This window comes from Scardinius erythrophthalmus (assembly GCF_964197995.2).
Source record: "Scardinius erythrophthalmus genome assembly, chromosome: 6".
NCBI classification, from domain to species: domain Eukaryota; kingdom Metazoa; phylum Chordata; class Actinopteri; order Cypriniformes; family Leuciscidae; genus Scardinius; species Scardinius erythrophthalmus.
In genome coordinates, this window is record NC_138226.1 from 5428451 (window position 1) to 5455188 (window position 26738).

The window sequence follows — 26738 nt, forward strand, 5'->3', positions numbered from 1 at the left end:
AAATAAAAGTCACACCATGCGATAGAAAAAGTATCTTTATTGGACAAGAGTGAGACCATAATGAACTTGGAGGTGGGATATACACATGTATCATGAATTAAAATATTATGAAAAGAAGAAAAATTTATAAATGTATAATTACACAAGTAAATCATTGTCATTACACAAATAATTCTCCTGATATCCTAATATTTAAAGCAATAGTTCACAAAAATTCTGTCATCATTTACTCATCCTCAAGTGGTTTCAAATTTACTCATCCTCAAGTTGTTTCAAACCTGTATAAATTTCTTTCTTCTACTGAACACAAAGGAAGATATTTTGAAGAATGTCAGTAACCAAAAAGTTGATGGACCCCATTGTATATGGAAGCTCGTTTCCGCCACAGTTGAGTAAAAAGTATAATTCTGTAAGTAATAATAATGAGAAAGTTTCTCATAACAATGAATTATGTATAATAATGAGAAACTTTCTCGTAATACTGAGAAACTTAGTTACTCATTACGAGAGGTTATGTCATAATTACGAGAAAGTTTCACATTAGTAGCCTATGACATGAGCCTATGAGTAGCCTATGTTACTAAGTCGTTAGGAGAAGGTTTCTCATTATTACGAAAAAACCCCTTAACATCTTAACATCTAGGCTAGTAATAATGAGAAACTGTCTCGTAATAATGACTTCCCAACAAACCGGGGACGTTAAAAAACGTCCAGGAGATCCCCTGTTTGTAGGTAAGTCATTATTACGGTAAAGTTTCTCATTGGCTACTAGAAATTTTCGTATTATCACAAGATGCTAAGTCATAATTGCGAGAAATTTTCTCATTATTAACCTATGGGGTCCCTCATTATAGGGTCCCTCATTATAGGGTCCCCATTAGGTCCACTTTGTGACGTTCCCGGGCGGACGTTCCGATGACGTCCGCAAATTTTGGTCCGCTTTATGACGTTCCGATGATGACGTCCGCATTTGGTCAGCTTTATAACTTTCCCATACCTGCCATTTCCATAACAACACTTGTAAAATCCAGTCGCCCATGCGTTGCCGTTTATCATTAAACCTGATACCTTGCAACGCAGACAAACGAAAAACCATACTAAAATTTAATCCCATATCGGATTTAAAAGGGGATTTGTTTATTCCTTAAAATCCCTTAAATTCATTGTGATATTGGATTTTATCCAGAAACCATGGTTTTTGTTTTGTTTTTTGTTCAGATTGACATTATAACTTGTTTATTATATATTATGGATATAACACCTATCTTAGTTATTGCATGTGTTCTTCTTGTATAATGAGAAAGAAAAAAAAAGAATAAAGAAAAAGAAAAAAAGATATTTATTATAAAACATTCTCTCGTACTTTAATTTGACTGCTTTCAGTTTAGTTTGTTTTAAAATATTCCTCAAGTTTCTCTGAATACTACTTTCAGGACTTATTTATAATATTACAACTTACTTGGTCATAAACAAGCAGTTTTTCTTTGAGGAATCCACACATCAGAATATTTCGAAACATACTTATAAAACATCCAGTTTGATATTGTAATAAAATTGCAGCAATAAGAATTTCTTTTGCATAAAATCTTAATTGTTGCAATAGCCAGACAGAGTCATTATAACAACTAGATTACCAGGTAAATCCTAGTCTTTTCTTGGACTTCTGAATGTCATCGGTCTCATTCAGCTCTTTTATGTTTTGAGTTGTGCCGCTCACATAAGTGGGCATCTGAACACCCGACTCATCGTGGACTAGATAGCTTGGTCTAATTCCACCGAACATGGGCCCCAGGCCCCCTCCGATGCCCTCTCTGCCAGCCTTCAGGAGCGGGTAGATGTTTCTCCCAGCCTTCTCGGCTGTTTCGACGACTTGTTTGGCGTATTTCTGGAACTGGTTTTCCTCCTCAACAATGAGAGCGGTGTTCTTCGCCACAAAGTCCTTCTGTTCTTTCTTCGTACGGTGATGCTTTGCACGTTTTTCAGCCTTTACAAAACCAATATTGCATTAGAGAGAAATTATGAGTGCAATGCATAAAATAAGACATATTAAGAGCTATACCCACCATTTCTTGTATGTAGATGTCTTGGAGTGCTTTTCCTTCTTCTTTAGCTTTTCGAGCTTGACGTTCTTGCTTTTCCATGAAGATTTTATCTGCTTCCTTCTTTGCATTCAGCATCTCCAGAGCTTTCTGTTTTTCTTCCTCTGCTTTTCGTTCCAGCTCTTGCCTCTGATATAGAGTTGAGAAAAATGGTTATTTCAATAAATGCATTTCAAATTATATATATAAACAGTGTGATGCTCATAATCCCAGCATCACTGTGGTAAAATATCACTGTAATACATGGCCTCTTGTGGCTATACTTGCTTTTAGTTTATAAAAAATTAAATAATCATGTATCCATTAATAGACAAAGCATAAAATTGAAATCATACATTTAATTTTATTTACATGTATAAAAACATGAGGAATAGGTCATTTACCATGGATTCTCTGTGTGCAGTGATAGATTTCAACACGGCTGCATGTTTTTCTTCTTTCTCACGCTGCACTCGGGCCTGTCTGGCCTCGCGTTCAGCGACCGCTTTTGCGATGATCTCTTCCTCATTGCTGATTTCTTCCTGCTTCTGCACGGCTAACTTCTGTATAATAGTCTCTCTGTGTCTTTGAAGCTCTCTAAAGCAAAAAGAAAGACAAATACAAGCCCAGTTCTGAGACAAAAGCAAGCAGTGGAAAGAATTATACTTTCTCTCCAGGCTTCCCACACTTCACCCACACACTGAATTTCCATGATTTCCATAACCTTCCCAGTTAGATGTGATTGATGAATGAGTAAGTTGAAAGAATGTGGATGTCAAATGGTATGTCAGGTAACAATCTTTTGATTTGATGTAATTTATTTACATTTGTGTAAATGTTCCCAAAAGACCTTTCACAGACAAATTAAAGATTGGATCTGGTTTGCAAGCAAGTTTGAATTTGAAACAAACACTCAGAAAGAGCAGATTTTTGTTTTGTAATCATACATTTTAATTGCTCTTAACTTGAAATATTTGAGTAAGCTAATTCATACACAACTTAAAATTATCATGTAATCTCAACTTCATTTTTTTTAGTAGTGGAAACTTGGCTAGCTTTAACCAGCTAATTCAATAAGTGCTACCTTGCTAATTGGTGACACAATGCTTTGTTAGCGTCAGCATATCATAGCACTTGCTGAATGAGTACAGCAACTTGAAACATATAACATACACTGTTCTCAAACCATGCTCATGCTCTACTCGTCACCAGCCATGATGGTAACCCCCAAAAAAACCCAACAACAGAAACTCTTCTAACATTAATCTGGCATTATGTCATAACATTATATGACATTTGATTTTAGCATTACTCTCCCTGTTGAGTGTCATGGCAAAGCTTGCTGGGAAATAGACATCCCAGCCCAGTTTCAGTTAAATTTAAGTTTGTCTAAATTAAAAGAAACAAGTTCATAGAACTCAAAACAATGAAACAATTCAGCTTACTTAAAATGTGTCAGTTTTGTGATACTTAGTTTTAAAAGTTTAATTTGAAGTATCTTAAGTTAATTTGATGGAACTAATTTGTATAATTTGAGTTGGCCCAACTCAAAAAACATTCATTATTTTGAGTGTTAGGGTTAAAAAAAAAAAAAATTATAATAATTAATATTAGATGAGACATTAGATGAGAAACTTAAACTTAGAAATGTTGTCTTGGCAACTAACTGAAATAACATTTCAATTTGTAAGTTGAAGTACTAAAATTACTAAAACTGAAATAAATATAAAATAAAGCTCAAAAGAAATATATAAAAAAAAAACAATAAAAAATGACAAAAGCACGTACCACAAAAAATAAAAAGTAATTCAAAACATTACTAAATACTATATACTATAAATAATACTAAAATAACACTGAAAGCCCATGATCTCTAGAAATTCACAATTTTAAAGCAACAAAAATGCGGCAAAAGTTATTTTATCTGTTATCTAGCATTTAATATATCAAATTTAGTAAGGGTTGGAAGTGTTTAACATAAATAATCAGCATGCTGTGTGTTTTATACGTGTTAGCCCTCATAAATGTAAAAAAATGCTCCTGAAAATCAATTGCAGGGAGCAAAATGAAGAAGTTAATTTCTGACACTAATGAGAATCCTGTCATTAATATCCACCACAGGACGCATTTCCATTGATTATGTACAATACCTAAATATTTCCTCCTGCTTTTCTTTCCTCATTCTCGTCACTTTTTCTTTATGGCTGGCAAGCTGCCTTCTTTTCTCCTCCTCTTCCTCCTCCCTCCGAGCCTCTGCTGCTTTCATCCGCTCTCTGTTGGTCAGTTGGTCCTGATGGAAGACAGAAGAAGGGATTTCAAAACAGCATGTGATTAAATCTGCTTTTACAGTGTGAATGCTGTCCAACAACCGCCTTACACGAAAAGCCTTCATTGTGCTTCTCTTCTCTTCCTGATTCTTGCGCTCTTTCATGGACTGTTCCCACAGATGAAGATCTCTGAGTCGCTCGATTTCTTCAGCCTCCCGTTTGATCTCCTGCCTCTCCTGCTCTTTCTTCATTTCATGATCCTTAAACCTAATAAAGCAGGAAACATCAGATACTTTGTCCTTTAAGGTAATTCCCAGCTAACAGGGAATGATCTCAGAACTTTATAAGGTTCTCTCAAAGTTACGTTCGTTCAAAGTTATCTGGTCTTTAATCATGTTCTCAAAACATTAACACAAAAATATTATTTACATTCGTGGAGTGTTTTTTTCTTTATGAAATGTTTTAGTTGGACAATCGTCAAACTTTTTTTTAATGTAAGTTACTAATTATTTCAGCACATTCAGAGAACATTCAAAAGCAGTGTTCGGGGTATTGCATTACTTAAGATTACTTTTTTCAAGTAACGAGTTACTTTACATATACATTACTTTTAAATTTACAGTTAATCTTTCAAATAAGTAACACACGTTTTCCCATTTATGGACTGACAGCTCTCCTGTCCCCATGTTGAGAGAAATCGGGAGTAAGTGCAGAGGCGTTTGTGTGTAAATATGATGGTTATTGCATCTCACTTGCACAAAAACATATTCAGCATTCCTCAAAATAAATAAAAACAGTAAAAACTAAGAATATGGCAATATGTCAAATATACAAATACTTTATGCATTTAATCTCACTTTATTAAGCAATGCATTTGCTGTTGACCTTTGATGTTCCAATTACTAATAATCAAAAATGACTTTAGATGAACAACACATTTGTGTTTCCTTTTTTATTGCTGAAATACCCTTACGAAAAAGAAGTATACTTCAAGTTCATTTTATGAAGTATACTTAAGTAATGTTCAAGTATATTTTTAAGTATATTTTATGTAGTAAGTATACTAATATCAATGTGTAATTGTAGTAAACTACTATTTCAATACTGCTTGGGACTAAATTGGCCCACTTTTAGTATATAAAAGTATACGTTTAAGTGTACTATAAACTTTAAGTACACAACTAGGTTTCTCATTTGTAATGCATCTGTACTACAAGTGAACTTATAAGTATACTACTGTAGTAGTTTACTATTTTAATACAAGTAGTACATTTTTTAGTTTATTGAGCATATTTTTGTTAGCTGTGTTTTTGCCATTGAAGCATGAATGCACTTTATTTTCTCCTTACTGTAGTTTCAAGCTCTCAGAAATGGCCAGTTGGTCTTGTTTCCTCTGCAGTGCTTTCTGCTGCTCCTGCTGGACAGCCCGTTCTTCTCTGCAAGCCATTTTGGCCAAGATATCTCTGTCAGCGTCTTTGCTGGCATTCTGCTTCATGCGTTTTAGCTCTATCTGAGCCTCCCTTTCCTTCAGAACCTCCGCCAGCATCAGAGCGCTCTATAAAAACAAGAGGATAGTTTCTGCCAACATTTTACCACAGAAAAAGATCTGTGATCTAATAACGTAAGACACAAACATGGAAGCCTTTCACTCTGTCGTTCTGGTAGTACTGCTGGGTTTTTGCTTTCTCAATGGCCTCCTTTCGTGTCTGGGCCTGGTATTTCGCTTCTTCTATGTCATGTAGTTTCTTTTCCTCTTCTTCGATCGCCTCTCGGATTTTTTTCGCCTCTAGCTTTTTTTGTCGTTGTCCCTGTAAGGACAAAATCAGATTTGTTGTACTTTGTTACTGTATACATCAAGTCTCATATTGACCCTCAGAGACCCAGGTTTTTTTTTTTTTTTTAATGAAGAAAAACTAAAGTATCACATCAAGATGACATTCAAATTACAATTGAACATTATACCAAATTGTAGCAAACTTAATATTATAATAGGGGCACAAACACAAAAAGAAAATTAGACAGAGAGAAGTATAAATAAGGCTATATAAAAAAATAAAAGTATCTGCACATGTTCAAAAGAATAAATAACGGTAAAAAAATGTTTGTGTTGTGTATGTTCTTTTTGGGTTTAGTTTGTGTTTTAGTTTTGTTCCCGTTTTCCTGTCTGCCTTGTCATTTGACTTAGTTTCGCAGTGTGTTTGATTAATCATTCCTTTCACTTGTTGTACAATTAATTAGCTCTTTTGTGTGCTCTGTGTATTTAACCCCTCAGATCGAGTTAGTTCCCTGTCCAGTATTGTTTGTATTAAGTGTAATGGTTATTCTGTTTCTCCTGCATGTTCCCATTGGTGATTAAAGTACTCTTTGTTTATCTCTGACTTGTGCGTGTGGTGGTACTACATGTGTCCACTGTATATTAAGTTCACCATTAGTTAAGTTCAAAGGTTAACAGGAACAAACAATGAAAAATAATTCTAAAACATTTATTGATCTTTTATTATATTTTTTTTAAATCAAAAGTTGTCAGTCTGTTAATATTAATAGACCTGAGCTAACATGAACTAACAATAAACAGCTGTATTTTAATAATTAACATTAACAAGGATTTAAGATATACTGTAACAAATTAATTTCAAATTAGTTTTACTTAATGCATTAACTAATATTGTAAAGTGTAACCTGAAAACATTCTAAACACAAACGGCATACAAAATAAACAGGAGTACAAACAAAATATTATAATACATTGTACATACGAGCTAAAAAATCCAACCAAATAAAAGCTTTTTATTCGTATTTCTTAATAAAGACTTATATGAATAAAAATAGAAGAGTTAATAAAGTAAAATAAGACTTAATAAATAAAAAAGGCCTATTTTCCTCCTTAAAAGTGTTTAGGTCAATAAAAAGTATGATGTTTACGCATATTTAGTTTTAGGGTAAATTTGTTTTGTTTTTCAAGCAAGTATTGCACAGTAGTGTAATGCAAGAAAAAAAAAATTTGTGTGCTCATTGCTCACAGCTATGGTGTTGGACCAGTGTTTGACGAGCTCTTTAGAGCGCATGTGCAGCGCCTCCCGCTGTTCAGCTGCTGCTATGACACTTCTCTCGTGATGATTCACACCGTTCACACTGTCCTGCACGCGCTGCCATTCAGATTTGGACAAAACTACCACTTGACGAAGGTCTGCTTCGGTTTTCTCCATCTTCGAAGTCACAACTGTATGCAGTCGACAACACATTTCCAAGTTATCATAAAAACTCTAATTATTAAACGTTATTTTCAGATATTTTGTTGCGCAGTATTTTTAATTCTCACCTTGTTTACTCGAGCCTTTCCTCCGACCGTACTGGACGGCACCTGTTCTTACCAAGGCTGTTGACATTTTAACTCCTCACATTCGTTGATCTAGATGTATATTGAGATGCTTTTATTTTTTTATTCCTTCACACGTCGACGAACTTGGCTAACGTTGGTAACATGCTCGGACTCTACACTGTATTGCTTGGCAACCGCTTTTGTTACACCGTTACCCAGCAACCCAGTATGGAGTTAATATTGTGCCATAATTAAACAAACAAATCCAGCATTTTGCAAACAAACTCGATCTGCTTTGCAAAGGATAACTCGACTCGCAAACAAACAGAAAGCAATGTGCAAGTACAAAGGTAAATTTGAGCGAAAAATGCAGTGGAGTTACAAATATGTATTGTGTTTTACAAATATAAATAAATGAGCCTAGATAATATTTTACAAATAAATACAACCCATTCTACAAATTGCATGTAACCTTTGAACAAATAACAAATCTAGTGCAAACAAATGCATATCTGTCTGTTATGATTGTGAGACACTTGGCTTTTTTAGAGATCTCCGCTCCATTTTCTCACAAATGTGTCCAGGCAGATTTTCTCACAAATAGAGTTGAGCAACTTCCTCTTCTAAAACAGTAGATGGCGCTAAAATAGGGTATTCATTAAAGGGATACTTCACCTCTGGGAAGATGAATGTGTATTTAAAATAGGTCATTTAAGTAGAAGAAATGTGGAGAAATTTTTGAATTTGGAGCTTTCTAGACTGAGAAAAGCCAGAAAATGTATTTTTGGCTTATGTGGATGAAAGACAACAACTCCCAGAATGCACTTGCTTCGCTGCCTTAGGAGGCCACGCCTACCGGTTAGAGAGCACAGTTGAAAACAACAAGGCTAGCCTAAGTAAGTGATGAGTTTGCCAGGGATTTAGAGACCCAAAATGTCCGGGATTCGGCTTTTGCGTTCTACAGTCGCCATTCATCATGTTTACTGTGGCGAGCAGGACGAGGCTGACGGCCGCGGGAGAACGGCGCGAGGCCGGTGGCTTCATTACTGAGACGCGCCGGGTCTCGCATCTCTCACGGAGGAGCGGGAATTTTCTTAGCAATGTTAAAACGCACATCAACCTATCCTAACCTTGTTTAGCGTTCATGTAAACACTACAGTCAGATTCACCGATCGGAATTAATTCAGCTAGATTGAAACGAGAGGTGTGCATGTAAACATTGAATGGCGACCGCAGAACGCAAAAGCCGAATCCCGGACATTTTTAACGATCTCGCCCGCCGGACAAGTCCGGGAAAAAGATGGTAACCCCTACTTACTCAGCTTTCTCCTATTATTCAGCTTTCTCCACAGAACAAGAGCATGCTAGCTTAGCTTCCAAAGAAAGACGGCTGATACTGTGTACATTCTGTGAGTGAGATCCCACCCTCTATGGGCGGGTTGAAAACATGCGGAACAACGCCATCTACTGGCTGTAGTCTTTAGCCTCTGGACAGAAAATCCTCCGATGACGCAAAATGACGATTTTTGCGTCATCGGAGGATTTTTTCCAGACAAAAAATACATAAATCTCTCCTCTCAGGGGGATATGAGGGGGGAAAGCATGGTAATTCGAAAATACTACAGGTTTTCTACTAATACAAAGCTTAATGCTAAATCCTGAAGTAACCCTTTAAGGGGGGGATCAAATCAGTGCTTCTCCCGGGAGACTAGCACTAAATTAATCCTCTATTTTAGCGCCATCTACTGTTTTGGAAGAGGAAGTTGCTCAACTGCATTCGTGAGAAAATCTGGGCTGCGTTTCCCAAAAGCATCGTAAGCTTAAGTTGATCGTAAAAACGATCGTACGACTGAACTTAATATCACGGTCTGTTTCCCAAAAGCATCGTATAGCTTAAGTAGCACTTAAAAATCTTCGTAGAACTACGAGTGCTCTGGAGTAATCGTACATCCCCAAGTGCATCGTAAGAAGACAGATTTATGAGGACACCTGCAGGACAACCGTCAGATTACACCTTTAACTTTATTCAAATGCAATGTGATTATAATATAAGGGTTTGATTGTACTTTATTGTACACTTTATTACTCTTTTTTTTTGTTGTTGGTTAAATTAATGTATAAGTTAAATAATTAAAAAGGCCAGAAAACAAAACAAAAAAATATAAATAATTTAATCTAATACAAATGAACAAAAAATAAATAAAAGAAATTCTTTAAATCTGTTAAAAATTACATCTTTGATTGATTGATTGATAGCACTTTATTGTCCGTGTACACGGAAATTTGTCTTGCAATACAAGCTCCAACAATTACAATGCAACAACCTACAAAAACAAACTAATAACATATAAGCATCAGTAACAACATAAATAAATAGTTAATATGATGGTGGGCCCTGCCCCATCTGCCCTGCAAGAGTGGTCTTCAATATCCATAAAAATATAAATAAAAGTGGGTAGGAATTAACACTTCTTTACTCTCCCGTATTTATTAAGCAGAGATATGGACAGAGGAACAAATGAGTGTTTATATTTGTTCTTTCTGCAGTCTGGGACCCTATAACGCCTGCCGGAGGGTGTTAGTCCAAATCTTTGTTTCGCTCTATCTCCTCTAAAAGGACATTAATTTCATCTTTTTGAAAGGTATTCTTTTTTTTTTTTTTTTTTTCAGCAATTTTGTCAGTGCCTCCGCCTGTAGGTGCTTTATATAGACTTGTCTTGATTGCTAATCCACAACAAATGACAATTATTAGGTTAAACGTTCAGAATACGATTCCATATAAGGTTATATTTCAGAACTTCACGAATGGACAGCGACTCTTAAAGGGGTCATATAATGGTACATGCACTTTTACAAGTTGATTGCACTGAAATGTCTGTTGGCAGTGCCTGTACACAACCATCCTATCATGATAAAAATCCATCCAGTGGTTTTGTTTTAATCTCCTTATATGTTTGACCATCTCTGAAATCAAGCCGTTCGATATTGTGACGTCATAAGATCGTACGCCCCTCCCGCTATTGTGATTGACAGCCGTGTTTCAACACAAGACCCGCCCTGAGCGAGCTGTGACAGCTGTCGTCTGTAGTCCGCCATTGTTGATATGCTGGAGTAGAATGGCGTCTAAGCGATTGTGGTGTTCTGTTCTTAGATGTAATAAGGAACAAACACAGCAATCATTTGGATGTTCCTAAATCCGAGCCGTTGAAGAAGCAGTGGCTGAGTTTTGTTTTTGAAGGGATATGCCCAAAGGATTGACGCGGGGATTCCCTCACGGGGATTCCCCACGATCATCTGTGCTTTCATGTTTGCGCGAATCATTTCACACCAGACAGCTTCACAAACGAGAAAAAACGGATCGGTACCAACGTGTTCCTGCTGAACCTCCAGAAGATGTGAGTGTAATGTTTTATTAACCTTTATATTAGTATTTATATTAATCTTTGCGAAATTTGCAAACCTTGCTGCAGGCTTCACGATGATTGCGTCTAAGGTTTACACTCAGGGTACATTACGGCATGTTTTCTGTGTACGACGTTCTCAATATAATTCATAATCCCACGTTTATAACGAATAACACGTGGTCATTGTGTTAGATGCGGTCAGAGAATGTCTAATATACGGTGTACCCACAGAACAGAGGGGCGGGATGAGCAAAGCTCATTATCATTTAAAGACACATGCACTGAAACGGCGTGCTGAAAACAGAGCTGTTTTTGACCAGGTAAAATGAGTGTTTTCTTATAATACTAATGAGAATTTTTAATTAAAGTATATTACAAACGTTTAATTTAGACCCTAAAGAATCATATTAGCTTGTACAAAAATGGCATTATATGACCCCTTTAAGTAGCACGTAGAGCACGTAGAGCACGTAGAGCGCGTTCTCGCGCGTTCATGTTAAGTGCATTTTTGGGAAACGCTCGTGGAATTGCTGCGAGCTTTCGTAACCTTGCACGTAGAAAGCGCTCTTAAGAGCTAAGATACATCGTTATCGGGAAACCCGGCCCTGGACACAATTGTGAAAAAATCAAGTCAAAAGCCGAATGTCTCACAATCATAACAGACAGATATGCATTTGTATGCACTAGATTTGGTATTTTTTCAAAGGTTACATGCAATTTGTAGGATGGTTTGTATTTATTTGTGAAATATGTTCTAGGCTCATTTACTTCTATTTGCAAAACACAATGCATATGTGTTACTCCACTGCATTTTCACTCAAATTGACATTTGTACTTGGACATTGCTTTCTGTTTGTTTGCGAGTCGAGTTTTCCTTTGCAAAGCAGATCGAGCTGGATTTGTTTGTTTAATTATGGCACAATATTAACTCCATAATCCTGCCTGTGAAGTCGGTGACATCATGCGAATCCTTAAAGAGCCAGAAAAACAAACTGATTTAGCCAATTTGGTTCATTTGCCTTAGAAATTCTTAACATTATGGAATGAAATGAAATTATATTTACTTTAAATCCTTAGTATAGAACTTTTAATAATACAGATACTCTCAGAAGCCTTTCTTTTTGGTCTGGTACATGTTAAGACAAAATGGCAAAATAGCCTTCTATATTCAATTCTCCTACATGATTTTACTTCAGTGATATTGACTTCTAAAGTAGGCTAGACCAGGGGCTAGTTTTCACACATTTTATTCCAGTAAATAACATAGTTATATTATTTTTAACTGCCTTTTTTTCTTTCAAATTAGTGTTGATTATTGTTACTGAACATATGTACCATGTTGTCACACTATATGGGGTAAGTTGTCACAACTGAAACTTTGTGAACAGTGAGAACAGTGAAACAATTCTGAAACACATTACTGTCATCCAGTGTTTTAAAAAAACTTTTCCTTTTAACACATTTCACATTTTAATGACATCTCAATAAAACAAAAAAACTGCATAAACTTTATTATGATTTTACTAACTTTACTAGATTGTTACTAACAGATAAGTCAAGACAAGAGAAAATGGCAGCAGAATAAATGTCTGTCATGTGGTCACCTAATTAGTCAGATGATGGAGCTTGTGTGAAGAATTAGTCCAACTGACCTGACCTGTAATAGCCTTCTTTTCATCCTATGTATCCTATCCATATATTGAAACATACTGATCATTGAAACACCCATTATGGAGATCCAAAACTGCAGAAATTAAGAATAAATAAATAAATGTATATTAGGAAATAAATAAATAAAAGTGGACATAAATAAATAAAGAAAGAAATGTGGGGAAAAAAATTATAATTTTTTTGTGAGAATAAATTTAATAATAGGAAAATACTTCAAGACATATCTAAAATGTGACGTATATAAATAAATACATGTTTGAACAATAGATAAATAAATAAATATATGTGAGAATAAATCATTGTAATAATAGAAATATATAAACGTGGAAATAAATAAATACATGTGTGGGAAAAATGAATAAACAAATAAATAAATTGATGTGAAAATAAATAAATAAATAAATGTAATAAAAATATGTAAAGAAATATATAAAAGTAGAAATAAATACATGTGGGGAAAATAAATATATAAATTAATGAATAAACAAATAAATTAATGTATGTGAGAATAAATAATTAATAGGAAAAACATAATGAAATACATAAAATTGGAAAAAAAAATTATAAGTACATGTGGGAAAATAAATAAATGTATAAATAAATAAATACATAAATTGATATAATAAATATATGTGGGAAAAATAAATCAATGTATAGATTAATAAGGAAATAAATACATGAAAAAACAGTAAAAATAAATACAGAAAATAATAAATAAAAGGAAATAGTAATACAAAAATTAATTGTTCAATACTTGTTTTATCATGTTGAATTTTATCACTTGTTTTAAATTTTTTTTTTTACTTATTGTTAATTTCTGCAGATTTGTGGGTCAATAATATCTGCGTTGCCATTAAATGTCGATAAATAAAACTATTGCGAAATGTGTGGTGCTTCTGTTGCCCATGCAGCGAGGCGCGTGAAGGGCGGAGTTTATATGAGGAGGAGATCTTCTGTTCTTATTCAGAACATCAGTTCGCAGTTCGCACGCGATCAGTCATTTGAGTCGAGTCGAGTCAGTGAATCAACAGCAATGGCTCCGGTATTAGTCAAACGCGTTTTAATCAGTGAAAGTGTTGATCCATGCTGCAAAACTATTCTGCAAGAGAATGGCATCGAAGTGACGGAGAAGCAACAGATGACTAAAGAAGAGTTGATTGCAGAGATTCAGGTAAGTGATTCTGAAGTTGTGCAGCAACTTCACCGGAATATCAAGTGGCTTGATTTGAATCGCCGCCAAGCTAATGGCGTCTTCCAATGCAGCAACAGTACAAATGTGATGTCAAATATAAGCGTGGCTGTTGGATGTGCTGAAGTTTGTGTGTGACTGTCACCCCTCCTCCTCCTCTACAAGAGTCTGATGCAACAGCAGCCTGTCTCTGCACCATTACACATTAGATTCACAACTAATGATAAACAGTCAATCTTGATCATTTCCCAGTGCAGTGTGCTTAATGAAAGTGTGTTTTGCTCTTTGCATGTGTTTTATTTTATTGTTTTATTGTGTTTTTATTTATAAGGTATTAGCATTCGCAGTTTATCATTTTCATTATATCACCATTGATTCTGTCATTGCAGCACACCAGGTATTTTACAGATTATAAAATATAATACATATATAATGTATTTATATACATATATAATGTATTTTATAATATGTATATATATATATATATATATATATATATATATATATACATACATTTATAATGTATTTTATAATATATATATACATATATAATGTATTTTCAGGATAAATAATAAACAACATTTTACAACATAAATAAGCAATAACATTTATTTATTGTCAGTAATACATTGCATGTTGACTTGCATGTCGTTCTTATAAAGGTTTGGGATAAACTTAATAATACCTTGTTTACATGCCAATTTTGTTTACATGTCTTATAATCTTTTCCCCCAAGAATTATGATGGTTTGGTTGTCCGATCAGCAACCAAAGTTACCGCTGATGTCATCAATGCTGGCAGTAACTTGAAGATCATTGGCCGGGCCGGAACAGGAGTTGACAACGTGGATGTGGATGCAGCGACCAAGAGAGGAATCATTGTCATGAAGTAATGAAGCATGTTGAGTCTTGCTCTGACCTCTATTCTCTGTGTTCTCAGTGCTAAAGCAGGTTGCTCTAGTTGCGCACTTTTCTTTATTCTGTTGTTAAAGGAATAGTTTGCACCATAAATAAAATCATCATCATTTATTGACTCCCGTGTTATTTTAACTCTGTATAATATATTATTTTTTTCGTCCAGTTAGGAGGTGCTAAAACGAATGGCTAAGAATTCCTTTCCTAAAGTTTTTTTTTTAATGCTGTTTTTTAATTTATTTATTTTATTAGTGAAGAAGGTGATTACAGAAACATGTCTTTTTTTCTTTGTATATCTTTAGCACTCCGAGTGGAAACACAATCAGTGCTGCTGAGCTCACCTGTGCTCTTTTGATGAGCTTGTCAAGGTAAACTTGAAAAATTATTCTTTAATAAAGAACTTCTGTTCATATTTTTAAAGGGTTCATATCATGTTTTGAGATTAATTGTGTAAGAAATTATTGTAACATTCAGAACTCAAATTTCTAAACTAAATTTTGGCTGCTTTGGACTGTAGAATAACAAGTGGACCTTAGAGATATATATTTTTTAAAAACATGATATCCCTTTAAGCTTTCAGAATCATTATTTAAGTTATGTTCTGTTCCTATTAAATAAAACATTTCCAATAATATATTTATTATTATTTTATGCATTTCTTAGACATATTCCCCAGGCTGTCATGTCAATGAAGGATGGAAAATGGGATCGTAAAAAGGTATGCACACTTTTTGTCCTCTGTTGCACAAGGCATTGCATTATGGGATTATTATTGCATGCAACAAATATTTTGGTAAATCATCAATGTATTCTGTGCATACTGAAAGTTTACAAAAACTGTTCAATGTATACACTGATGAGCCAAAACACTATGAGACCCCCGAAGGTGTCCTGTGGTGTCTGGCACCAAGACATTAGCAGCAGATCCTTCAAGTCCTGTAGATTGTGAAGTGGAGCCGCCGTGGATCGAACTTTGTTGTTCCATCACATCCCATTCCCACATATGCTCAGTTGGATTGAGATCTGGAGAATTTGGAGACCAGGGCAACACCTTGAAATCTTCATCATGTTCCTCAAACCATTCTTGAACGAAATGTGGAGTGTGGCAGGATGCATTACCCTGCTGAAAGAGACCACGTCCACCAGGGAACACCATGGTCATGAAAGGGTGGACATGGTCTGCAACAATGTTTAGGTCGGTTTCAAATTGCATCCAATTGAATGGCTGGAGCCAGGGTTTCCCAGCAGAACATTGCCCAGAGCATCACACTCCCTCCACCGGCTTGTATTCATCCCACAGTGCATCCTGGTGCCATCACTTCCCCAGGTGAACAGCACACATGCACATGGCCGTCCAGGTGATGTAAAAGAAAACGGGACCCATCACACCAGGCGACCTTCTTCCACTGCTCCAAGGTCCAGTTCTGACACGCTTTCGGCAGTGGACAAGGGTCATGATAGGCTCTCTGATTGGTCTGTGGCCACTTAGCCTGTGTGTTGTGACACATTCCTCCTATAAACATCATTTAAAATTGTATGTCTTGTGCCACAGTAGGCCTTCTGTTGGCTTGGACCAGATGAGATAGCCTTCATGCATCCATAAGCTTTGGGCGCCCAACACCCTGTCGCCGGATTGTCTCTCCTCAATGTCAGTAGCCGCGTTTCCATTAGCCTTCAAATTTCGCAAATTGAAATTGCGAATTGAAAATACGCCCAATGGAAACACATAAATTTCGCAAAAACTCCCATTTATTGCAAAAAAGTTTTTACGCTCGCATGAGGTGGTTTTTCAGGCAATTCGAAAAAGAAATATTTCGCAAAACTGCAATGGAAACAGTTTTTGCGCATTTACAGTCACCTGACGAAGATGACGCGGTTTGTTTGGACAGAATACAAGACAGAGTTCTTTATTAAATTCATAAAAGACAACAGAATTACAGGAATAATGGATTCTAAACCTCAAAGAAATGCCACAATCAAGACCTCGAAGCAGAAATGAGTGAGAAACACCCAGAAACACCTCATATGTGCCGCTCTCAAGTATAAGGGTCTTTCCTTGCCATTAATGCTTGGATAACACACATACTTTACGATTAATAATAATGCGGAGGCTGGGATATATGTCAACCTACCAACATCCGTCACCATGATTTTTGGAAGGACTTATCGCGAGAGGAAAAAATGACGTTTTAGTCGCATAACATCAGTTAATGGAAACGCTGTCATTTCGCAATAGCTTTTTGTCGACATTTAGAAAAAATCACAAAAGTTTTGTGCAAATCTGTAATGGAAACAGATTTACTGTTAGTTAATTCTCACCACTGCTGATCGAGAGCAACCCAGTCGCCTTGCCATAACAGTTTGGCCCTTGTCAAAGTCACTCAGATCTTTATTCCTGCCCATTTCTCCAACACATTGATTACGAGAACTGATTGTTTACCATCTAATCTACCCTATGTGTCCTTGTTCGGAAGATAATCAACGATATTCGCTTAACCTGTGACTGGTCATACTGTTTTAGCTCATCAGTGTACAAAGCACATCCTGCAGAAATAGTATGCCAGTATGCCGTTCCATAGCCATGCTTTCCTGTCTGTGTCAACTCAGTCATCACTAATCAAATGTGATCCCTGAATGTGTTGCTTCACATTGTTTTGGTCGAATGGCTGAGAGTTTTGCTAATGATTTTGCAGTTCATGGGTGCAGAGCTGTATGGAAAAGTTCTTGGAATTGTAGGGCTTGGAAGAATCGGCAAAGAGGTGGCGGCGAGAATGCAGTCCTTTGGTATGAAGGTAAGATCTTTGTGACCTAAAAATGGACTTGACTTAAATGCAGGCATGATCAGAGCCGGATTAACGCAAAGGCAAACTAGGCACGTGCCTAGGGCCCGATTGGCGGGATGGGGCCCAGACAGAGGGACAAAAAAAAAATAATAATAATATAATGTAAAAATATCCTATCTACAATTTATTTCAATATTTATTAATTAACTAAAAATAGTGACGATGTTTATCTTCACCATAGACTGTTACATTACTGCAGTTAAACCAATTAATGTGTCCGTTACAAAGCGGGTGCCGGCTTCTGAAAGTATGTGTAACGAACGCATCCATCAGGTGCTGCGAGGCAAAAGCCTAAGCACACAAAGAAGCACAGCTCAAAATGCAGGTGTGTGAGTTGTCGTCATCTATTTTGGAGTGATTGCAATGTATTCTAAATATAAACTTGTCCTGTAGATCAGCGTCATTTCTGTAAAAATCATTCACCGCTTTATTACGAGTTTAAAAGAGCGCGAGCGTCATTAACGTGCCCAGACGCGACGCTTTGAATTTGCGCGTACAATGAATGAATAACATCGCGTCGGGAGCTGACTAGTAAAAAAGCTACAAAATTAAAAGACAAGGCGTCTGTATTCTAAGTTAAAAAGCCAACACACTACAACATTTTTAAATGTTTCAAATAAAGGATCTCATGGGTCTATCTTCTAAATTCTGCTGATGATTAGATTATACCCTGACATTACGCCAATAATATCAGTTTATACATTTTCTTCTGCTCAGTAGCGATCGTGTCTTTCTCTTCCACTTGATTTGTGTATAGCATATTTAAAGTAGCAATGCGATATAAAAGCACTTATGCTCATTTACTGAAGTGGGATTCTGGAACTGTGAATAAATTGAATAAAACAGCAAAATAACAACAACAACAATAACATCTTCATTAAACAAAAAAGAGATTACCTTAGATAAAGTTTGATTAATATGTACATACAGTAGGCTACCGGTAAAAGTCTGGACCCATTACTATTTTTAATGTTTTTTGAAAGAAGTTTATTATAATGCTCTACAAGCCTGCATTTATTTGATCAAAAATACAGAAAAAAACAGGAATATTCAGCAAGGATGTGTTAAATATATAAAAAATGATAGTGAAGACTTTTTTAAAACAACTTTTTAATAATCAAAAATCCTGAAAAAAAGTATCACAGATTATAAAATAAATATTAAGCACCCTTTCTAACATTTGATAATAAATCAGAATGATCACTTGACACTAAATTCAGCTTTGCATCACAGAAATATAAAGTATAGTAAAATAGAAAACCATTATTTAAAATTTTAATAATATTTCACTATATTATTTTTCTGTATTTTTGATCAAATAAATCCAGGCTTGATGAGCATAAGAGACTTCTTTCAAAAACATTAAAAATAGTAATGTGTCCAAACTTATGTACTGTGTAAGTAAAAATATACTGCTTTTAAAATTAAATGTTGTATAAATAAAAAGGTTAGGAATCATATTTGTTTCAAGTGTTTTTTTTATTGGGGGTGGGGGGCCTCCAACATGAATTTTGCCTAGGGCCTCCTAATGTCTAGAACCGGCTCTGGGCATGATAGTGATTTCTATCAAATAATTTGATTGTTTTACAAAGATTGAACTTTTTGTATCCCTAATAGACCATTGGGTATGACCCCATCACGCCTCCGGAGGTTTCTGCGGGCTGGGGTGTGGAGCAGATGTCTCTGGAGCAACTGTGGCCACAGTGTGATTATATCACTGTCCACACTCCACTCATGCCCTCCACTACAGGTACACACAACCAAAACAGGACATGTCGTCTTTCCCAGTTTGCTCAGGCTGCACAATTTGGTTAAAAAATAAAATTGTGATTTAGTCTGGGAAATATTTCAATACATCTCATCTCATATTGCCGTTGCTTGGATGACAAGACTAAAGTCCTGAGATACCTGCGTCTAATATAATATAATATAAAACCTGCATCTAATCTAATCTAATCTAATCAAATTTTATTGTTGAATATTTGAAATTATGTTCTATAGCTATATAGATAAAATCCTAAGTTCAATAAAAAACTTTCATCTGTCGATTTATCCATCCATCCATCCAATCAATCACATCCATCCATCCATCCATCCATCCATCTAATCAATCACATCCATCCATCCACCCAATCACATCCATCCATTCATCTAATCAATCACATCCATCCATCCAATCAATCACATCCATCCATCCATCCATCTAATCAATCACATCCATCCATCCATCCATCCAATCAATCACAGCCATCCAATCACATCCATCCATCCATCCATCCATCCCACCAATCGATCACATCCAGAGTTGCCCCAGTGTAAAATCAAACCTCTGATGTCCTACACAGGTCTCCTCAATGACGCCTCATTTGCCAAGTGTAAGAAGGGTGTGAAGGTGGTGAACTGTGCGCGTGGTGGCATCATCGATGAAGCCGCCCTCCTCCGGGCTGTGGAGTCGGGGCAGTGTGGAGGAGCGGGACTGGATGTGTTTGTGGAGGTCAGAGCTTGTCTATCACCCAGACTGAGAACTGTTTTAGCTTTTAGCTGCATGAATATAAATAAATAACATTACTTTCAAAAACATTTTAAATATTACTAATAATGTTGCTGTTATTTTTGGGGGTTCAGGAGCCTCCAAAGAACCGGGCGCTGGTGAACCACCCCAGTGTAATCAGCTGTCCTCATCTGGGAGCCAGCACTAAAGAAGCACAGGCTCGGTGTGGGAAGGATATCGCCCTGCAGATTGTGGACATGGTTACTGGCAAAGCATTAGTGGGAGCTGTGAGTTACGCTCAGTTTACCAGTGTCAGAAATTAATGATGGATTAAGGAACTGGGACTGATTCTTTTCCCCTCTGATTTTTCAGGGACATTTTGTATATTTATGAGGGCTTTTATATTTTTCTAACCATATAAAATCGTAGCAAATTGTCCTTTTATGTCAAATAGTTAAGTTAAAATAAAAATCTTCAATCTGAACAATTATGAATGAAAAAGTTGCTGTAAATAATGCAACCAAGTAATTTATTTTGTAGGACAAAACAAGTAATGCTCACCAAATTCCACCATAGAAAACCTGGAAATATCAGGAATTTTGAAAATGAAATCCTTGCTAGATATTGAAAGGAAAAAGTTGGTACACAACAGCTCTGAAAATACATTCAATTTATTCAATTCTTACTTTCAAATGATAACACTCTTGTGTATTGTAAAACTTGCTTGCAGGACAAAAGTGATGTTCAGTTTGTGTGTGAATTGTTATTTTTAGTGAAACCGATGCGCAAAATGAACTGAAAGATTCATTAGTATATTCTTCTTAATGAATGAGTTTTAAAAACCCTTGTCCAATTAAGAAATTGATGTTATAAATTGGCGAATGAGAAAGTATCTTTAACATATAAGAAATTACACACATAACCTCAACTCTTTAGGATATTTGCATATTATTTGATTAATTTGTTTAAAGCCAGCATGAAATGAAAATTGATATAGGTTATTTTGTAAATGCATGTTATTGATCTCATTGTAAACAATTCATCCATGCATATGCTTTATTTTATTATTTTATTTTTTATTAAGCTTGTAATTTTTAATCAATTTCATAACTTGACATAACAAAATCTTCCAGTAAAAATAGTAGATTTCTCTTTGGTGACGTGTGCCGGAATTCTCCAATCATTTAGTCTGCTTAAACCCCGCCCCTTTCCTCGCATTCAGATCTGCCTCCATCCAATCAACATCCGACGGACAGAAATAGTCCCCGCCCTTCATTCTTTTGTGTTTCGATCATTTATTTCACTTGGAAGTTTATCATAATACAGTAGAACAGATCTGCACTACGTCTGTTACATCTAGACCTTAATCTCTTGTTTTATTCTCCTCAGGTCAATGCTCAGGTGTTGGTCAGTAGTTTCTCTCCTGACTCTCATCAGTGGATTCGGCTGGGAGAGTCCATGGGCCGAGTGTTGAAGGCCTGCAGCACTTCTAAGAAACCCTACAGTCAGGTTCATGTCACGTCACTTGGTAGGTCAATTATTAACGGAATAATTCTGCCAAATACGTTGTCAACTTTTGTTATTAACTCACTAACTGAATAAGTTCTTAAAAAAATGGCAAGCAATACTGTTAAATTATTTTAATAACCATTTTTTCATTTACACATGATGCGGGATTGGATTTACACACACATATTTACTGTCAGGAGAAAACCCTCCCATATATACATGTGAGAGTTTGCTGTCCGTCAGATATATTTTATGGACTTTGAGTAGATATTTCTACTCTTCTGAGAAAAATGTTTAATTCAGTGTTTTTATTTTTTTATTTTTTTAATCAAATTAATCCACATTTACAGTAGTTTATAAGGTCTTAACATCTTAACCCTGTGTGACCACTAGAGATGTGTAACTCTCTCTCTGGATTAATAATTTGGAATTATTAATTCCATATTATTAGATACAAAATCATGTTCTTGCTTTGAAGTTACCCCCCCCCCCCCACATGAAGATCAGTGTTGTTATTTTTAACTAAAATAAAAGCCATTGAAAATAGTTGTTGTTAATTAAATCAAAGATGACATTACATAAAATATAAATATTAGATACATTAAAATTTAATTTAGAAATGTTGCCTAATAAACCAAGAAATAGAATAAGCTTAATCTGAAATCTTAGTAGAAATATTTCTTAAACAAAAACTAATGAAAATAAGTTAACACAAAACAAAATAACTATAATAATAAAATATAATAATAAAACAATAAAAGTATATAAATAGTACTAAAATATCAATGTTTGAATTTTTAGATATATTCATTCGTGATGTAAAAAGTCATGCATAACAGGGTTAAATTTCAATAATGTATGGTTTTCGCCATGAAAATAACCAAAGAATCTGGCGTTCGCTTTTAAAAAAAAAACTAACATGATAACATTGTCTTGATGAAACAAAGTTTTTTTGCATTTTATAATGATTACCTTTCTGCTGTATTACAATTAAATAAATATAATTTAAATTTGTATCTATTGGCATTAAATTTTTATCATCAACAGTGCAAGGATGCCATCTTGTGGCAATATCATACATTTGTATCCATTTTACATACAGTATATACATATAAAATGTAAAAATATACAAAATATTTGTTTGTTTGTTTGTTTTTTTGCTGTTCAGGGGAGTCCTTGAAGAAGTCCACTGGGTTTTTGAGCTCAGCAGCTGTAGTTGGTTTGCTCACTGAAGGTCCTCAGAAAGGCCCCAACTTGGTGAATGCACTGCCTCTTGCTGCAGAGACGGGGATTACCGTAAGACAACTTTACAAAACCTTGGTTTTGAACCATGTATTTTAGGTCAAAGCACACGTTACGTTAAATCTGTCCCTGTGTCACAAACCCCCAGATGAAGACGGATCATAGCGACTCGAGTGACCGCGAGGCGTGTGTTGTGGAGGTCTCTGTGAACGGCAGTAGCTGTAAGGCGGTTGGCTCGGTGCAGGCTGGGGTTCCTGTGCTGGTGGAGCTGAATGGAAGTGTGTTTCGACATCCTGTTCCCCTCAGCGGACACTTGCTGTTCTTCAAGGCCGCCTCCTCCACTGAGCTCCTGCTCTCCATAACCGGTAAAGGCTGATTCACAGTTCTGCACAGACAGTGTAGCTTTTAATGGGAAGAATAACTGAGATGAAATACTAGCAATATTAGGAATTTTAAAATGATGATTTCCTGTTCAGCTCTAAAATATTGACCAGAAATCGCTCTTTGCATGTAATTTATAGAAAATGTTTAAAAATCCTAAAGTAATCACGAACGACTGAAAGTCTTGAAAATGTATTGGTCAAAAGGCATGTTTTTTTTTTTCAACTTACAACATCCTGGAATAAATACATATTATGTTTATTTATATATGAGAGTTCAGATGCAAAAGCCTCTAAGTGCCATCTGAAATTTTCTTCTAGAATGATCATTTTTATCAAGCTCGTATATTTAAGTTCAGAAATTTCACTTGAATGGCAATGAAAATTACCTATTAATTGTCATTTAAGTGAAATTACTGAACTTAAATATACAAGCTTGATAAAAATTATCATTCTAGAAGAAAATTTCAGATGGCACTTAGAGGCTTTTGCATCTGAACTCTTCATATATACATTTATAATAAATAAGTTTTTTTTTTTTACTGAGAGGAAAGCGTATTCATCATTTATTGAATATTTACATATTCATCTAACCATCGCTCTCAGCAGTGTGGGTGTTGAATGTTCGCTAACAGTATATAGCTGCTTATGTATTTATGACTTCTTTTTACCCGTAAGATAACTTCGCCGTGAGTGTATCGGGACCTTCAGTTTATTGATGCTTTCCTATCTTCCTCAGGGGTTTTGGCTGCTGCAGGTGTGGAGCTGGAGTCCTTCAGTGCCTCTACTGCCAGCAGTGGAGACCAGTGGTTCTGCATGGGGATTTCTTCACTGCTGGGGGACATTGGTGCCTTGAAGTCCTTAGTGAAAGAGGCTGCACAGCTCACTGTTTAAATATCTCTCACTGAAACACTTAACATTCCAGCGTCTAAAGCTCTAGCCTGACTGAGTTTCATTACTTGCTGTTACTCACATTGATCACTACATTACATTTCCTAAAGCAACAGTGTGGGGAAAAAGTCAGATTTTTACTTTTGTTGTTGTTATTAGTTCACTAAACCTTATTTCTATTGCAGATATGTGAATGTTCGATTAAAACAATAACCATCAGTGCTTTGCAGTGGATTGTGTCTCTTTTCATACTAAAGGGTTGCCATTTTTGTCTCTAAGTGTAAAAATTAAGTTAAATAACTGACGCCAGTTTGTACTACTAAAATAGATATTTACTAAACACTGCACTTATTTTTCCCTTTTTTTTTCTGTATATAACTATAATGTATTATCAGAAAGTCTTTTTTAATATATTGATCACATGTTTTATTTTGGTAATCAGGGGATGAACATAAAAACAAATTGGTCTCAAGTTGGGATCAATTTGTAATAAATTACTTTAGCTCCTTTTCATTCCCAAATTACTTTTTGAGTAAAATCACACAGCCCTTTTTCGGTGTGCTTCTCTTTACAGGAAGATATAGATGATGTATACTTATTGCTAATATAATCAATCACTTGACAAAAATATGTGCCTGAGTCTTCATTAAATCCACTTTCGAACACTTTTTAGTTTCACCACCTTGACCACTAGGGTTGCAATGTCAAACTCAATGTCCCCTAACATTATAATACGGTCCTCATTTTTATAGCTAATGTTCCCAGAATGTTGCTGAGAGGTTTTACACTGATAGTAATTTAAACAGGGCATTATTAAACAGGGATTTATTATTGTACGACCTAAACATAAACTAATAATAACATAAACTAATGTTCAAAGAACGTTTCAGGAACCAAATATTGTCATTTACTCACCTCACGTTTTTCTAAACCTGTATGAGTTTCTTTATTCTGCAAAACACAAAAGAAGATATTCAAACAGTTTATGGTCCCTCAATTGACTTCCATAATATATATATTTTTACTATGGAAGTCAATGGGGACCAGAAACTATTTGGTTACCAACATTCTTCAAAATATCTTCTTTTGTGTTCAACAGAACAAAGAAACTCATACAGGTTTAGATCAACTTGAGGGTGAGTAAACGTTGACAGAATTTTAATTTGTGGGTGAACTATCCCTTTAATGTGTTTATATCTTTAGACTCAATTCACATTTCAATTATACATGTGAATTGAATATATTTTGAGATTACAGAATACATTCAATTTAAATTCTTCAATTATTCGCACTTAATAATAACATGAAAGTATATTTAAAACCTCTGAGAACTTTACTTATAAATCGCCTCTATCAAGCAGTAAAAGGCGCTCGCTTCATCGACTTGACCCTCAACACTGTTTCCATGGTAACTGTGAGTTATTTCTGTCCTTTTAATGTACCCTATGGACTTAATGGTAGCTACACACCAATAACTCACCGTCGCTAAGCTATATAAACAAACGTTTTTTTTTAAACGAGTTAAGAAAGCGGTGAAGCGCTCGGAATGGATTAATTCTTGGTGTTCGGCCGCCCTTGGTACTATAGTTTCCCTCAAGCGTTATTACGCAACGGCTTTAATCCTTATTAGGATTATACACTCAGCACTGCCATGATAACTGAAACGTGAAAGCTAGTATTATGTCTCAGTTGATTGAAGAATCGATCAAATGGTGACACTTTGAACATGTCTTTGTAAAGATGGGATGCTTGTGAACATACTGGTGTCGTCACATGGCTGAAGGACGGCTGTGTTGAATCACTAGTGGCGGGTGACAGCAGCGAGTCTCCAGCTATTACACAGATACCAAAATAGGAGCTCGACATTCTCTAGTGGCTGTCAGAGCCGGATTAACGCAAAGGCAAACTAGGCACGTGCCTAGGGCCCGATTGGCGGGATGGGGCCCAGACAGAGGGACAAAAAAAAAAAAAAAAAAAGTACAAATGTCCTATCTACAATTTATTTCAATATTTATTAATTCACTATAAATAGTGACGATGTTTATCTTAACCATAGACTGTTACATTACTGCAGTTAAACCAATTAATGTGTGCCGGCTTCTGAAAGTATGTGCAGAGCCGGATTAACGCAAAGGCAAACTAGGCACGTGCCTAGGGCCCGATTGGCGGGATGGGGCCCAGACAGAGGGACAAAAAAAAAATAATAATAATATAATGTAAAAATATCCTATCTACAATTTATTTCAATATTTATTAATTAACTAAAAATAGTGACGATGTTTATCTTCACCATAGACTGTTACATTACTGCAGTTAAACCAATTAATGTGTCCGTTACAAAGCGGGTGCCGGCTTCTGAAAGTATGTGTAACGAACGCATCCATCAGGTGCTGCGAGGCAAAAGCCTAAGCACACAAAGAAGCACAGCTCAAAATGCAGGTGTGTGAGTTGTCGTCATCTATTTTGGAGTGATTGCAATGTATTCTAAATATAAACTTGTCCTGTAGATCAGCGTCATTTCTGTAAAAATCATTCACCGC

General features: G+C 35.6%; 2 protein-coding genes across 2 annotated transcripts; one reads left to right on the forward strand and one right to left on the reverse strand.

The window, feature by feature from the left end:
* Positions 1 to 23: 23 nt before the first annotated feature.
* Positions 24 to 7731, reverse strand: cfap210 (cilia and flagella associated protein 210; the record flags this gene model as incomplete). The annotated part of the gene is made up of 9 exons (XM_081368698.1): positions 24 to 1984; positions 2064 to 2228; positions 2483 to 2675; positions 4229 to 4368; positions 4456 to 4612; positions 5695 to 5900; positions 5980 to 6153; positions 7366 to 7565; positions 7665 to 7731. 9 exons carry the CDS (start codon positions 7729 to 7731, stop codon positions 1631 to 1633), a joined length of 1656 nt encoding a protein of 551 aa, XP_081224824.1. The 3' UTR covers positions 24 to 1630.
* Positions 7732 to 13662: 5931 nt separating this feature from the next.
* phgdh (phosphoglycerate dehydrogenase) lies at positions 13663 to 24846 on the forward strand. The gene is made up of 12 exons (XM_081367708.1): positions 13663 to 13910; positions 14665 to 14816; positions 15145 to 15210; positions 15506 to 15560; positions 17536 to 17634; positions 19303 to 19435; positions 20031 to 20179; positions 20311 to 20463; positions 21566 to 21704; positions 22854 to 22981; positions 23076 to 23292; positions 24047 to 24846. The coding sequence occupies exons 1-12, from the start codon at positions 13677 to 13679 to the stop codon at positions 24199 to 24201; spliced, it is 1680 nt and encodes a 559-aa protein (XP_081223834.1). The 5' UTR covers positions 13663 to 13676; the 3' UTR covers positions 24202 to 24846.
* The last annotated feature ends 1892 nt before the right edge of the window (positions 24847 to 26738 follow it).